Source organism: Phoenix dactylifera, chromosome 2 (genome assembly GCF_009389715.1).
Source record: "Phoenix dactylifera cultivar Barhee BC4 chromosome 2, palm_55x_up_171113_PBpolish2nd_filt_p, whole genome shotgun sequence".
Lineage (NCBI taxonomy): Eukaryota > Viridiplantae > Streptophyta > Magnoliopsida > Arecales > Arecaceae > Phoenix > Phoenix dactylifera.
Genome location: NC_052393.1, coordinates 10,236,166 through 10,252,073, shown reverse-complemented (window position 1 = coordinate 10,252,073; position 15,908 = coordinate 10,236,166). Strand labels below are relative to the sequence as shown.

Below are 15,908 nucleotides of genomic sequence, written 5' to 3'. Positions count from 1 at the left end.
CAAACATCATGACATTCTCAGTACAAATCCTTTTCTTTCTTCTTCCCTTTTTCTGCATCTCCATCACACAACAAGCCCCGCAGTTATATTTGACATCACAAGATTGCAGTTATATTTGACATTAGAAGGTTTCTCCCATTTCATGGTGGCAAGTTGCATGCTCAGACTTTAGTCTGATGACTTGTATTAGAAGTCTGTGCAGGGCAACGCACAGATATTCCAGAAGGATATCTTGCTATCTTGTTGAAGGTAGAGGAGTCAATGACCCAAACCCAAAGGAAGTTCTTTCTCTTATTTTAGAATGAAATGGAAGTACAACCAATCATTTTAGGAAATGGTACTAAGATTATGTTAACCAAACACTCGGAAGCCTTGCGACTTTTGAACCTAAAATGTCCTCCAAATGGATTGCTGCAATGGCCCACTTTAAAACTTAAAATGGATCGTCCTATTTTCGGCATGAAGTCATCCAATTCTAACCGAGCCGACCTCAGAAGGCCAACCCCAAAAGGCCGAGCTGACCTCATAAGGCCAACCTTAGAAGGCCGATCTTGTCATCCACATGCTGCGGCCATACCCTGCAGCAGCCTCACCGCACCATATTTTGCTTGCTGGCCACGCCACGACATATCAAGCATGGACCATGCCCTGCCACATCTACCAACGCCTTACCATTCATAAGAATGGCCTACGCCGTGCGCCTCAAACAAACTCTAGCTTCGCGCCATCTGGCTAAAAGCTATCTCCTTCCATGATAAGGACGGGCCATACCTCCGCCATCTGGGCACCTCTACAGAGACTATAAATAGTCCCATCAAGTAACACCTAAGGGATTTTTGGACTAACTAAGATCCACACTAACTTGAGCGTCGGAGGGCCCTCACCAGAACCATCGATAAGGCTTTGTGTAGGTATGCCGTCACACATGAGGTGGCTCTCTTTTCTCCGCTCCGGCCGGCATCTCCCTCGACTCCCCTGGCGTGGTTGCCCTCGGGCCAAATTTGAACCACAACAATTGGCACTAGAGAAAGGGCCTGAGTCGTGATCAAGAGGTTAAGGGGTCACGGAGCTTCAAATGCATCGAGGAGCCGGGCACCAGCTCCCGGCAACTTGCTCCAAAGTCCACCCCCGGCAGAACTGGCAAACCAAATTTTTCAGGTCCAGACGGAGCAGTTCAACCTGCTTGTCCAACAAGTCCAAGCGCTCACTGCTGCCGTTCAAGGCCTGTAGCAAGCAGGAGACCAGCCTATACTCACTCCTAACGAGCATGAGTCCTCAAGACGCCGCTTGCGACGTCATCCTCCTGTAGAGCGTCGCCACCACAGAAACTCCCCCCCGAGCTCGGTCCCCAAGCCAAGAGGGCCCGTCGCGCAGCAACTATCCTGAGAGCTTGTGCCGAAATTTGATGCCTCGAGCACGGGAACAACCCTCAGAGGTAGGGTCTACCCTAGGTCGGGCACCCTGCAATGTCGACCAAGAGCCGAAGAGCCCTGTCGAACACAGGCGATGACACCCCCGCCCGAGCTCGGCAAAAAAGTCGAGGAGTTGGAGCGACAGATCCAGGCGCTCCGAGACCAAGCTCCGAAGCGCGACGCCGACTTCAACTTCACAACCGAGTCTCCATTTTCTCGGCGAATCGTAGATGAGCCGATCCCCATGAGGATTAAGATGCCACAAATCGAGCCGTATAATGGCTCATCCAACCCTCTGGATCATTTGGAGAGCTACAAGATCCCCATGACACTTCAAGGGGCTCCGGACGCCCTGCTCTGTAGGGCCTTCCCGGCGACTCTCCGCAAAGCAGCTCATTTTTGGTTCTTCGAGCTGAGGCCCAGCTTGGTTCTGTCCTTTGAGCAGCTGGGCAGATAGCTTGCAACCTACTTCGCTGCCAGCCGACATTAGCGTCGGACGTTAGACTCCCTCCTTGGCATCAAGCAAAAGGAGGGAGAGACTCTAAAAGACTACATCGATCACTTCACCTTGGCAACATGGGAGGTTCACGATCTTGACCAGTCCATCGCCATGTTGGCATTGAAGACTGGAGCTCGATCCTACAAATTCCTCTCCTCCATCGAGAAGAATTTTTCCGCCGACTTTGTAGAGATGCTGGCCCGAGCCCGGAAGTACGCCAAGGCTGAAGAAGCCATGGCCTCTCGGTGGGAGGCGACCGAGCGACCTTCCAAGATGCAAACGGAGTGCTCCCGACCAAGGAGCAGATCCCCCTGACGCGAGAAAAATCCTCCTTGGCCCAAGAGCCTGGCTCACCCAAGGTCTCCCCTCCAGAAGTTTCGGACGTATACTCCCCTCACATCCACCCGAGCAAAGAACCTCATGGAGACTGAGGGTCAAGGCTACCTTCGACCCCCACCGAGGATGCGACGGATGGAGTCGTGAAAGCGCTCGAAGAAGTACTGCCACTTCCACTGAGATCACGGCCATGATACGGAGAATTGCTACGAGCTCCGTGATGAGATCGAGGCGCTTATCTGCCGAGGTCAGTTGAGTTGTTTTGTCCGTGATCAAGCCTACAGGAGAGAGCCTGAGGAACAAAACTCAGTGCCGCATGAGGAGCAGAACGACAACCGACCTCTCGCGGGCATCATCAACACCATCGAGCTCGGGAGAAGGAGCTTCCTCAAAGCATCCGTGCACTGCGGAAGTCATCTCCTTTTCTGATGAAGACCAAAAGAGTGTTGAGCCCCCTTATGCTGGCGTTGTAGCTATTTTCCTTGTCATTACAAGATTTGATGTAAAAAGAGTTTTAGTACATAATAGAAGCTTGGTTGACGCCTTATTTTGGAATGCCTTCCAAAGGGTGAGCGACCTCTTCGCACCCCCTTAAGGGATGACCGATCCGAGCAAATTGTGCAGATCGGGTCCAGCCTGGCAAAAAAAAATGCTCTTAGGTAGCCATGCATCCTGCATGATGATGGCTCCTCGACCTCGGGGGGCAGGGGCACGGGCCTTATACTCATCAGCCCGCATGGAATAGCAGCAGAGCAGACCTGTTGCACAAACGATGACGCATCCGGCCCGAGCTCGGAGCGCTACCGATCGTGAGCTGAAGGGGCTCCCTCGACCGCAGTAACATTTCAACGCCATTCGACGCTACTCGACGACATTCGATGCCATTGGACGACATTCGACGCCAATTCGATACCATTTCGACGGCATTTAATACCTTTCGATAACATTCGATGCCATTTTGACGACATTCGACGCCAATTTAACACCCTTCGACATCATTGGATGCTATTTCGACGACATTCAACGCCATTTGACCCCTTCTGCGACGAGCACCCCGATATGAGTGGGGGCGCCCTGCTGAGTCGACCACGAGCCAAAGAAGACTACTGAAGTCAACCTCAGAGCAGAGACACTTAGCTCGGCTCAGAAAGCTCAACCTAAAGCCATTAGCTTCAACTACATAAGTGGTACACCCTACTCGGCACATATATCTTCATAAATATTTGGCTGAATTACAAGACGATCAACGACTCGACTACTTCCTTCGTTCGAGCCAACAAACGACTCGAACTTAGAAGTCGAAGGGCAATGATGGGAGACAAAATGGATCATCCTATTTTCGGCATGAAGTCACCCAATTATGGCCGAGCCGACCTCAGAAGGCCGATCTCGTCGTCCACATACTGCGGCCATACTCTGCAGCAGCCTCACCGCACCATGCTTTACTTGCTGGCCACGCCACGACATATCAATCAAGGACCATGCCCTGATACCCCAGCCATGCCCTGCCGCATCTACCAACACCTTATCGTTCACAAGAACGGCCTACGTCGTGCGCCTCCAGCAAGCTCTAGCTGCGCGCCATCTGGCTAAAAGCTATCTCCTCCCATGATTAGGATGGGCCATACCTCCGCCACTTTGACACTTCTACGGAGACTATAAATAATTTCATCAGGTAACGCCTAAGGAACTTTTGGACCAACTGAGATCCACTCTAACTTGAGCGTTGAAGAGTCCTCACCGGAACTACCGGTGAGGCTTTGTGCAGGTATGCCGTCGCACAAGAGGTGGCTCTCCTTCCTCCGCTCCGGCCGGTATCTCCCTCGACTCTCCTGGCGTGGTTACCCTCCAGCCAAATTTGAACCACAACACTTATCATGTTTGTTTTACTCGGCGCTAGTTTTCAACAGAGATCATGACATTCTCAGTACACATCCTTTTCTTTCTTATTCCCTTTTCCTGCATCTCCATCACACAACAAGCCACGCAGTTATATTTGACATCACAAGATTGCGGTTATATTTAACATTAGAAGGTTTCTCCCATTTCCTGGTGGCAAGTTGCATACTCAGACTTTAGTCTGATGACTTGTATTAGAAGTCTGTCCAGGGCAACGCACAGATAATCCGGAAGGATATCTTGCGATCTTGTTGAAGGTAGAGGAGTCAATGACCCAAACCCAGATGAAGTTCTCTTGTTCTCTTATTTTAGAATGAAATGGAAGTACAACCAATCATTTCAGGAAATAGCACTACAATTATGTTAACCAAAGACCCGGAAACCTTGCGACTTGTGAATCTAAAATGTCCTCCAAATGGATCGCTGTAATGCCCACTTTGAAACTTAAAAGGGATGCAACAGAAGGATGGTGAGCCCATAGAAAGATCAAAATTTAATTCCAATGAAAATATTGCTTTTCAACTGGATTATGCCCACTTAGGAAACTGATAAAATTCATGGTTAATTTGGAAATAAATCAGACCTTCACCAAGGTGTAGGGGTTTAGACTTAGAAATGTTGAGGAGAGGTCCATCTCCAACTGTGCGGCCCATTTTCTAAATGGCTTGGTCATCGCAAAGTAACTCAACGAAATCGAAACTAATACAATAGTCGTTGCAGCTCGAACAAAATGGAGACTCATACTCTTGGTGTCTCAGAAGTTAACATGCAGAAGCACTGATATGGGATTTTGCTACGAGCCCTACCACTAGCAGTCTTCTACATGGCACCCAATTAATCGGCGAAATAAGCAAAGGAAGAAATAAACGAAAATGTTATACGTGAGCCTTATATTATACCCTTTTTGTATGAGAGTTCTTATTAAGCCGGATCTGCTCTTTTAGATCGGCGAAATAAGCAAAGGAAGAAATAAACGAAAATGCTATACGTGAGCCTTATATTATACCCTTTTGTATGAGAGTTCTTATTAAGCCGGATCTGCTCTTTTAGATTCTAATAGCTTGGCTATGATTACATTTATAACACACACACACACACACACACACACACACACACAACTCGCCTATGCTGCTTTAGCACAGCCAAAACTCTGAGCAAGATACCAAGCCAGATCAGAGATTTCAAACATGTGGAACTCCGAACCTAGGTGGGGTTGGAAGTGGGCCGGGCTGAGCGAGGCTATGCCTCCAAACATGGCTTGAATTTTTTTCGAACTTCCGGCTGGAAGTAAGTCTAAAAATTTTGGATAATCTAAAGCCCAAACCTGGCCCGAATCTATTAGCCCGCCTGAATTATCCATTTGGGCTAAAAATAGATACAGCCCAAACCCAATTAAAATTTAATATTTCATAATATTTAACTAGTTAAAAATTAAGCCCTCCCCTAAAATACAAGTAAATAATATATGATACAGTATTATCAGCTAAACCTATTTTAATTATCCTTTACTTCCTCATTATTCTTTCTAAATAACAACATACAAAAATAAATTGATTCGGACCTAAATTTAGATTTTATTTCAGCCCTGTTCAGGCTCGGGCTCATAAAATATCGGAGCCTAACCCAAAAAACAAATAAGCTTTGTATGTAAATCCAAACCCGATTTGAACTCTTTCTGGCCTAGCCCAAAAGTCAGCCCAGCCCAATTGGCTCCATGCCGGCCCAACCCATTTCCAGCCTTAATCCTATAGCTATACACAGGTAACACAGCAGAAATCAGCTCCAAAAGTATGCCACAAGACCATCAGACCCCAGCTATTTTTCACCTGGGGGCTAGAAAGGGAATACAAGCCGAGACGACCTCTCTAGAAAAAATTTGGACAGAAAACGGGCATCCTGCTTACATGACAAGATTTCAAGATAAAACTAGTACAAATTCAGAAATATTCCCCTTCCCACGACCCACCTCTGCTCCCCAAGCTAACGTACTGCCTGTCAACCTAGAATACATGTTCTATTAAAACTTAAAAAGGAGTTGGGCACCCTTCACTTTGCTTCATTATGTGGCAAACTTCACAATTCCAATTCACAGGGATCGTGATTCGTCACAGCAGAGCGGAGCAACTGAGCGATATGTTTGAACTAATATAGCATGAATCCAAGTACAAACTAATATAGTGGAATGGACTGCAACTAGTATAATTACAAGATGCAGTCAGTTCAGTAAGTAGCACAGGAGTATACAAATTATCAATCGTCCGTGTGCTTTATTAGAGAAAATAAGCATAAATAGATTTTGTGAGAAACAAGAGCATATCAGTTTCCACAGAAGTTAATTTTCATGTTTCATGACTTACCAGTTTTTCCAAACAAGGTTTTACAATCAAATCATAAAAACAAACATTTTCATGAAATGTATTTGTTATGGATTGCGAGGCCTGCTTGAGATAAATTTGACAATGAAAACGGCCCTTAATCATAGTGGTGCGTATTTGGTCCACTCTCAGGCACAGAATGCAAGTCTCACCAATTCCTAGGAAGCATCTTCTTGATGAGCAGACGATGGAAGGAATGCAACGCTTCTCATTCAAAAATAAAATAAACTGAAATAACAGATATTGTAGCCAAAAATAACCATCAGATCCAAAGTGCAAATTGCAATATGAGATCATTCCCATGTTGGTGGAATTTAATGTGTGGGATTTTATAGAAATGAGAAAAGCCTAATTGCAGGCTACGCTATAGGGCACTGAAAATGCAGCCTTTTTTAACAAATTTCATAATCAGAAAAGGGAAATGCACAAGTCATCTCGTCAAGACAATGAAATACAAACCAAGCACTGCACATAATCCATTATTTCTTTTATTTTAGTTGATAGGAAGCACTTGTAAACAAGAAGCAACAGCACGATATCAGGTACTAAATTGAACCTTTCAAGGATGCTCCTATGGCTCTCCACCAAGCTCGACACGCAGGTTGTCGTATGGATAGACTTTTGGGGTCTGGAAATATAAAGAGAACATCAGCACATAATTTCAGCATAATTCCACTAAGGGCTTCTAATGCTGGCTAGAAAAATTCCCAACAATAATGCTCTCTTGCCAAATGAGTAGTGGGCAATGTAATCATAAATTCGCTCTCATCTCAACTTAGAAGTCCATAAAAATGAAATCAACATTTTTGAAAATTTCTCACCCATTATAAATGTGCCCAAAATGCATAACATTTTCAGTGACATGATAAACAGTTCGTATGAAATCCAGGATTTAGAAGAACCCAAATCAGTTGAATTTTTTTTTAAGCGGACCTTAAAAAACCTTCCTGCAGTTTGAAATGTAACAGCATGCATCTAGGCTCAAGGCACTAAGTAATGCTCTAAGAAAACATGGATTCTGAGTTCAGAACATGTATTTTGCTCGCAAATGCAATTTACCACCTTGAATCAGGATAACAATTTTATTCAGCAAACCATGCCTTCAACTTGGAGGCACAAACTCAATGACAGAAGAAAATATAAAACCAAAAACAAGCAGATCAGATGATATAAACAATTTGTTACAACTATTTAGAAGGATCAGGGGAGAGCAGTTCTTTTGGATCTTTTCACTTTCTTGTAGCTCCAAGGATAAGCACGTATAATTATAAATTAATCATGATCTGTTCAACAGAATTTTTTGTTACATCTTAGTGTTATTTCCAGAGATGGTGTAATGCTTCACTTTGTTGTTAAAAGTTCTAGCACCCAATTTAGCAACAACTCATGCACATCAAGACTAAAGAGAGAATCATTATAGTCTACCAAAATTACAAGCGGGATCCACTAGTGCATAGCAGCGAGATATCTGTCCTACATGATATCTGATGTTCAAATATCCCACCCAGAAGGAAGCTTACTTGATGGGAGGTTGGCAGTCATTGGATTGACTAGTGAAATGCAAATAAATGGTGAAGGTTATTTAAAAGATGGAACACCTCCATAAGGTTATTTTAAATCAGACCTAAACCACTATCAGGTAAGGTTGCTGGAACTATACCTGACCTGGGATGATTTGAATGGGGATTTGACAAGCATTGATTGTTACATATGAAAATTCTACTCAATCTTTTAGTGGTATGAAGAGTGTGTTTGCCAACAGAAAGAGCTAGATTGCTTGAAAGAACACATTGCATGTGCAGACCCCGAGAAAGAAAAGCTGTGTTTTTGTACACTGGTGTAGAACAGACAACCACATATTTATAAACATGGAAAATTAAATTACGACCTGATGAAATGTCCCTCTGGTAATATATGCTGGTGACATTAACATATCATGTTCCCTCTAGGGTCAGATAGCATACCTAGTGTATGCAACAATTTGCAGAGCAACGTTTGGTTTAGGTATTCTTCAAGTCAAAGGAGGAATATGGGACATGGATGGGACATATCTTCAAATATCTATTGATCGAATTTATGCTTTGATGCCATGGAGAGATCCAAAGTGCTTATCACTAAGTCCATAGTTACTCTGTTGATGAATACAAAAGAGCCCGGTAGGCATTGCTAGAGAACAATGACGTTGGGATGCCAAACTGATAATAGAGAATAAGTTTTATTTTAGAACCTCAGATGGGACCGGTTTGGATCAGTACATAAATAACCGTGACCCAAAGTGGCAATGGGTGAGCATAAGAGCTTTAGTTATAGAGTTTAATCATACCATAACAAGATGATAAAATGCTCAGATAAACAAATGGAGAAGTTGTAGGTCATTTTAAATGCAATTTGATGAGCAAAGCAAGAAGGATCACTGTACAATAGCTCAAATTCGATCCATCATTCACAGCAGAGACACTGGTCAGTCCAGACTCCAGTGTATTTCATTTTTCAATAACACCAAAGCAACAAATTCATTTTTCAGACAACATAGTATTGTGAATGTTCTACAAGACATGAATGAGACAATGGACCATTTGACAGTAAAAGGACAGCATTCTTTATACAAATAGTGTAGGCAAATAATTTCCATAGAAGCAACTCTCCTCTGACCAGAGAGATTGCTCAACTATGGTGCTCTATCAACCATCAAAAGCTTAACGCATTCAACACTATAAAGAAAAACAATATTTCTCAACAATTAGTACCAATGCCTTCTTTTTCTTTACCTTTTCTTTTTACATTACAAAGTCCCAAGAAACCATATAGAGTTCATAGTATATTTCATATTTATTGTACAAAATCAATTTGGAAGTGTTAGATATGACTTAAAAAAGAAAAGGGATGCTGGCCAAGTGACACGAAACATAATTTGCTTCCCAGGGTCTGGGAGATATGTGGTAGTCGGGTTCCTACCCAGCATGGCCGGACATTCTGATTTGATGTTTAATTAATTTATATAGAAGGATATGATCAGTTTCTGTATGATACGCTCATATAGAAATAAGCATACCAGCCTTCTCAGTCTACCATATTCCAAATTAAGGATTTACAAAGTAGAATACCAGGTATCAACCCATCTGAGTAGTCACAGGCTCATACCTACTGCCCTACCATTCAATTCCATGAAAACAGCCCCATACAGGTTGAGTTAGAAGTATCCCTAACTATCCCACAAATTTAGTTGCAGGCTTTCTAATGCTTCTAGCAGCATATGGAATGGATGTCAAATGTGATAGATGTACTCATTCAATATCTGTTCAGTTTATCACCTTGAAGAGCCATGTAACCTGCTTCCATGCCATCACATCGACCTAGATCATATAGCATTTAAGGAATGCATCATGTTATTATGCAAGCTCCAATCCAGGTGTACGTTGAGAATTTGTCACCACATGAAATGATACACTAACAAGTGAGCTTACAACTATGCTACAGGTAAAATTAGGCAAACTCCAGTTAGAGGACCCCCAGCTAAGCCCAGCCTAATTTGTGTTATGCCCACATTGTACCCAAGCATAAACATGATCTTAGAATTAGGCCCAAGCCCCGTCCAAATCTAATCCTAAATCTAAGCCTCTGAGATGATGGAAGCCTGATGGACAGCTTTTGTATATAGATATAATGGGACAACATCTTGGCAACGGTAAGGGAGGAGGAAGATGGAGAGAAATGAAAGATGGGAACGAGGACCATAGCATTTAACTGACTTGGAGAGTAATAATTGAGGAATAACATACCCTTTCTTGATTATATACATTCCTCTCAACTTAAAGTTATGCTCCACAGTCAGCCTATTCATGATGAGAGAATGGCTTCGGTGATGATGGGAATTCTAACAGTCCCTTATGTCTAGAGATGGGAGAGTAAATCTATCATGAAAGAGGAACTCATCGATCTACATTGTCTAGCTTTCATGACAAGCTCAAGTTGAGCTAAGACAGCACTAATCATTTTCAAGATTCGACGTTTGAAGTCAAATGGACAATCATTGTTAACAAGTAATTGTCCATCATCTTTAAATGGCCTCATGGGCTAAAGACTGTGTCACACTGTCACGTGTTCCTGTTGCCATATCAACTGTACAGGCACATAAAATATTCATGTTGGGCGCACTAGGGTTCATGCTAAGAATTAAAGTATTGCTGTTGGTGCGATGTCAGTCCGGCAATGACACTGGTAGAATTCATGCCAAACTGGTGCTTGGCACATGGTGGCATTTTTGCCACAGTTTTGCCAAGCAACAAGGTAAACAAACTAGCAATGTGCCAAAACTTGGCATGCCACTCTGCAAACTGGCTAGTTGCCATTCTAATGCCATGTATGCATAACACCATCACACGATACCTCAATCCTTACTTTATACTTTTTGCTTACGTGTATTGTGCTTATCTCAGAATAACACAATGCTTTTTCTATCATCTCTCTTTTTTCTCAATGATGACACTTTTATCTTTAATAATTTTAACTATTTTAAAAATGTAAAACCTCTTCTTAAAGTAATATCAGATTTCTAGATGAAGCTTATCATGGAATCACTAATTCTATAACTTATAATTCAGACGTTTTTTAACGAAAATGGAATTTCAAGGTGATTTTGGAAAGTTCTCATGTTTCATAACCTCAACATATACTTTCATCAAAATTAATCAGCTCTTCACATTTATATCCTTATAGCCATGACTTCCATCCTTAAGATTGTAACATTGTAAAAATGATTTCCTAAAAAAAAAAGAAAAAGAAAATATTGCATGAACATTTGAAGACAAGAAAATATTTGATTGCATTTAGACAGTGTTTCCAAATGCACTTTGAATTGTTGAAAAATGAGATGGAATGAAGAAGTTACAGTTAGTATATAAAGCAAGAACCTCAATGAAAATGATATAAGCACCAGTTCAACAAAAAATAGTAGCACCTTTCACAGCCAGACAAACATGAATTTAGATTTAACATTTCCCTCTGCATGCTACTATAAAAACCCATATAAATTGCATAAGAAGTCAAGTATAGATTAAGTTAGGTTCCTAATGTTTGTATCAATATTTCCGCTATCTCCAATAAAATCAACGTCAGAATGTCATCTGGTGCTCAGTTCACTTTTCTTTCCAACTTTACACATTTTTAATCAAAAGAATGGATGAAGAGTTATTAATATGTAATTCATAAGAACAGAGAATAGTAATCCTGGTTAGCTATCTGCTTATGGCTGGAAATTCCAGGAAAATTTATTTTGGAAATAATGATTCCTTCAAGGCCTTACCGAAGGGCGAAGGTTAGATGATAATCATTAGTTTTTCTTCAATAAAAGAGGTGATGATTAATTGATTATATTTTGTCTGTTTTGATGCACCTAAATTCTTTAAAATAAAGTATGTTATGCTATATATATATAGAAAGGGAAGAAGTTGTCTTTAATCATGGATTTCAACTGCTTACATAGAAGACTCAAGCTAATTCCTTCAAGTATTGATGTCGGTATGGACATGATTAAGCTGGAGACCAGCATTATAATCTCATGGAGAATTGACATATATCACAAGCAAGTTTTACATATTTAAGTCACATGGACTTTATCCAAAATTAAAAAGGATAGCATACATCATCTCTAGCAACTTATCTATCAACAAGTTGTCCTGTTCAACCCTTAAGAGAATAACACATCTGACAGAGATTCCTTTGGGTTGTTTTCTTTTTCTTTTTATTTTTTTTTCTTTTTTTTTTGGGGGGGGGGGGCGTGTTGGAGAGAGTGGGGGAGGGGTGTTTAGTAGAGAGGGAGTTAGGGGGTTAAAGTTAGATTTTTCTACTTTAAATTAGAGATAGAGTTATAGGAAGAGGAAATAATCTTAAAATTACAGATGAAAGCTAACTTGGTTCCCATGAAGTTTTGCACAATAGATGATCGATGTCACTTCTGAACATACTTGAGATGAGCAACAAAGCATAAGAGACAAGCTGGTCAGAAAAAAATAGGTTTAAATGTTTAATCACATATTCATATGACACAGACAGTTCATAGAGCTATAATAGGTGTTCGCTAGATCCTGTGGTATGAGAGAAACTTTCCAAGACAACCTCATTCTAATTGAACCCTCTTGAATCTAATGATAGTAGGACAAAGATCTTCTATATTGCTTGGCTTACAGGAAGTGATTTCAGAATCTAGGAACGAATAGGTCTTTAAGTCAACTAACAAGATTAGCTGTTTAGACTTTAGAGGATGTTGTCCAGTGCAGTTTAGCAAATACATGAAAATCCTTACTAGATCATAGAATTAATCTCTTCCTCTATCAAGTTAATTTAAGTTGAATTCTAATGCATCGTCAAAGGTAGATTCTTAGAGATGCAAGTTAAAATACCATGGTAAGGGCGCTTTGGTGGATAAGAATTAAGGATGCAAAAAATGGTGAATTCTTATTTTATTGATATTAAAAAAAGCTGTTTGGGGATTGCATTGGTTTCCAGTATAGCAGTATTGTACGTTCTGGGAGGTTCCTGCTGTCTATCAAAACATGTGTGCACAATTAGAATGAATATCACTGCTAGGTTGCTGAATTGATCACGTCCTCCATGAAGATGGTTTAAGTTGAATTATAGTGCACCCTCAAAGGATGATGGCTTTAGAGGAATTGGAAGATTGCATAGATTCCTAACTTAAAAGGCATAGCAAGGGTACTTTGGGGGATAACTATAGAGTACATGAATATTCTTGTAGTCTTATGTTAAAGATGTCAACAAGAGTTGTTTAGGGATTACATTTAGATCCTAGCGTTGCAGTTTTATATGTTTCAGGAAGCGCACATGCCATATTTGTTTGCAAAACATCGAGGGTGCATTTGATTCTTAATCGAAATCGGAATGGAATGGGATGGAAATCGGAATGGCCATATTCTTCAACACGTTTGATTCGTGACTGAAATCGAAATCGAAAAATCAATTAAACAGAGGGGTGTCTTTAGAAAATCAATTAAATAGAGAGGCATTTTTTGAAAATCAATATTTTAAGTAAACCCGATAGAATGAGATTTGAATGTTGGGGGAAGAGTCGGAATTGGATTTTGGAGGATTGGAACATTCCTATTTTTCTCCTAAAATGGGAATGGGAATGGAACTCCCCCAACCAATAGCTGGAGTGGGAGTCACTCATTCCCATTCCCATTCCAGAGCCCAAGTCCCTCCAACCAAACATGTCCCAAAAGTATTTGTAGATGACGTCTTCATTCAAGGAGGTTGATAATATGAATATTCTTCTTTAAAAAAAACTAATGAAATTGCAATTCTAGGAAGCTAAAGGTTACATATTCTTTTAGCAAAGTTAATGATTCAGAGATTGGTTATAAAATGAGGCTGTTAAATATGATAAACTTTCTTTTTTTGTTGTTGAGATAATCCTTTTGATTTCAGCTGATGGAGCTCGTTGTTAAATGTACATGCTGCTTGTATCGTCATTGAATCGAGACATGTTATGAATGAAAAATATGGAGCAACCCATAAAAATAAAAATTTAACAAAAATGATAGAATGGGCAGTGCTAATCTCGAAGAATGAAAGGGTACTCACATAGGGTATCTTTGATGCTTTGTCATTCCACACCGTCAGCAACCCGATCACAGCGAAAAAGCTCAGGCCTCCGCACAACCACCCCAATGCCTCATACTGTGCGCAGCAAAGAGAACCGGACCAAAAATTCAGTGATCCATTTAAACTTATCAACGGAAAACCCCGAAGGGCAATAGGAATCGAAACCCTAGTATTGGAAATAACGAACATAAGATCGACAATACCTTCCCAAAGAGAATTGGACCAAAAAATCAGCGATCCATTTAAACATATCAACGGAAAACCCCGAAGGGCAATAGGAATCAAAACCCTAGAATTGGAAATAACGAACATAAGATAGACCATACCTTCCCGATGGTGGGGGCGAGGCGATCTATGCAGGGCTCCGGGTATGGGGTTCCATTATCCCATACCAGCTCGTCGTGAGTCGGGAGCTGAATCAAGAAGATAAAAGAAAGAAACCAAAAAATAGATAAATAAATAAATAGTCATATAATGTTTCACAGTTATTTCCTCCCCTTACGATCTGAGAGAAGAGAGGAAGAAAAGGAGAAAATGATAGAAGAGATAGATGTAGGATGGATTACGGGCTTGTCGGGGACGATGTGCTTGCCGACGGGGAGGCCCATGCCGGAGCGGGTGCGGAGGGAGGAGGCCAGGGATCGCCCCACCACGCCGTTGCCTCCCATGATTCGAGATCCCAAGCTGCTCAGTCTTCCCGCCATTTCGTTGCTTTTCGCCCTTCTTTCTCTCGCTGCTTCTTTTCTTCTCTCTCGCTGCTTCTACTCCGAGGAAAGAGAAGCGGAGGAGACCTCGTCTCAGGGGTCCGCTGTTTTTTTTTTTGTTTTTTTATTTTTTTTTTGGTAACCAGGGGTCCGCCCTTTAGGAAGGAAAGCAAAGACGGTGTATCGCGAACGATCTTTATCCTGTTCGTTCCGTTCTCATCCGACGGTTCATATGACAGATAGACTCTAGCTTAGAGGTGAGACTAGGCAGATGTTTAGAGAGCTGTTAGTAGTAGAGCTTTTGAAAGTAGAGCTGTCTGAAACAGAATGTTTATAAAAAGTTGTTTCTTGTTTGGTAACTGCATTTCTAAAGTGCTGTAGCATTTTAACATGTATTTGGTAAACAAACTGAGAAAGTACATTTGTATGACAAAATGACCATAAAGGATATTACCGGTATTATACAACAGAGCATAATAAAATATAATACATATTAATATATAAATATATGATATAATATAATATTAATATAATGTAATATAATATTATCATAATATAGTACTATAATATTATGTATTATAGAATAATAATTTAATATAATATTAAATTATTTAACATAACATATCAATATATTATGATATAATGTAATATAATATTATATTTATAGTATAATACAATAATAAATATATAAAATATTATAATTATTAGTGTAAATTAATTTTTCATCCTTCTAATGACCATTTATCTCTCTAACAAAGTTTCTAGCTAGGTGATAAAATTGGTTAAATAATTACTAATATTTTTATTTATCTATTTATTTATTTAGATCAGATTATTTGTCACTCACTCATTATTTTTTTTTATTTATTTTATTTTATTTATTTTATTTTATTTATTTATTTATTATTTTATTTCATTGAAATATAGAAGGGTCACCGGCCATGAATGGTGGCCGGCATGGTGGCTGAGCTCCTAAAACAAAAAAAAAAAAAAAGAAGAGGAAGAAGGAACGGAGGCGGCGGCATTGAGAGGAAGAAGAAGATAGAGAGAGAGAGGGAGAGGA

At 40.7% G+C, this 15,908-nt stretch overlaps 1 protein-coding gene across 1 annotated transcript; it reads right to left on the bottom strand.

The window, feature by feature from the left end:
* Positions 1-6,792: 6,792 nt before the first annotated feature.
* Positions 6,793-14,994, bottom strand: LOC103705141 (NADH dehydrogenase [ubiquinone] 1 beta subcomplex subunit 8, mitochondrial-like). Its single transcript, XM_008788765.4, has 4 exons — positions 14,708-14,994; positions 14,468-14,554; positions 14,121-14,216; positions 6,793-7,149 (listed from the first exon to the last, which is right to left on the bottom strand). The coding sequence occupies exons 1-4, from the start codon at positions 14,843-14,845 to the stop codon at positions 7,093-7,095; spliced, it is 378 nt and encodes a 125-aa protein (XP_008786987.1). The 5' UTR covers positions 14,846-14,994; the 3' UTR covers positions 6,793-7,092.
* Positions 14,995-15,908: the final 914 nt, after the last annotated feature.

What these genes read in the sequence shown, in the direction of transcription:
- LOC103705141 (XM_008788765.4), bottom strand. Translation starts at nt 14,845, where the DNA reads ATGGCGGGAAGACTGAGCAGCTTGGGATCTCGAATCATGGGAGGCAAC. An exon ending in ACATCGTCCCCGACAAGCCC is followed by an intron (nt 14,555 to 14,707) that starts GTAATCCATCCT and finishes TTCTTGATTCAG; the next exon opens with CTCCCGACTCACGACGAGCT. An exon ending in AAGCATCAAAGATACCCTAT is followed by an intron (nt 7,150 to 14,120) that starts GTGAGTACCCTT and finishes TTATATTTCCAG; the next exon opens with ACCCCAAAAGTCTATCCATA.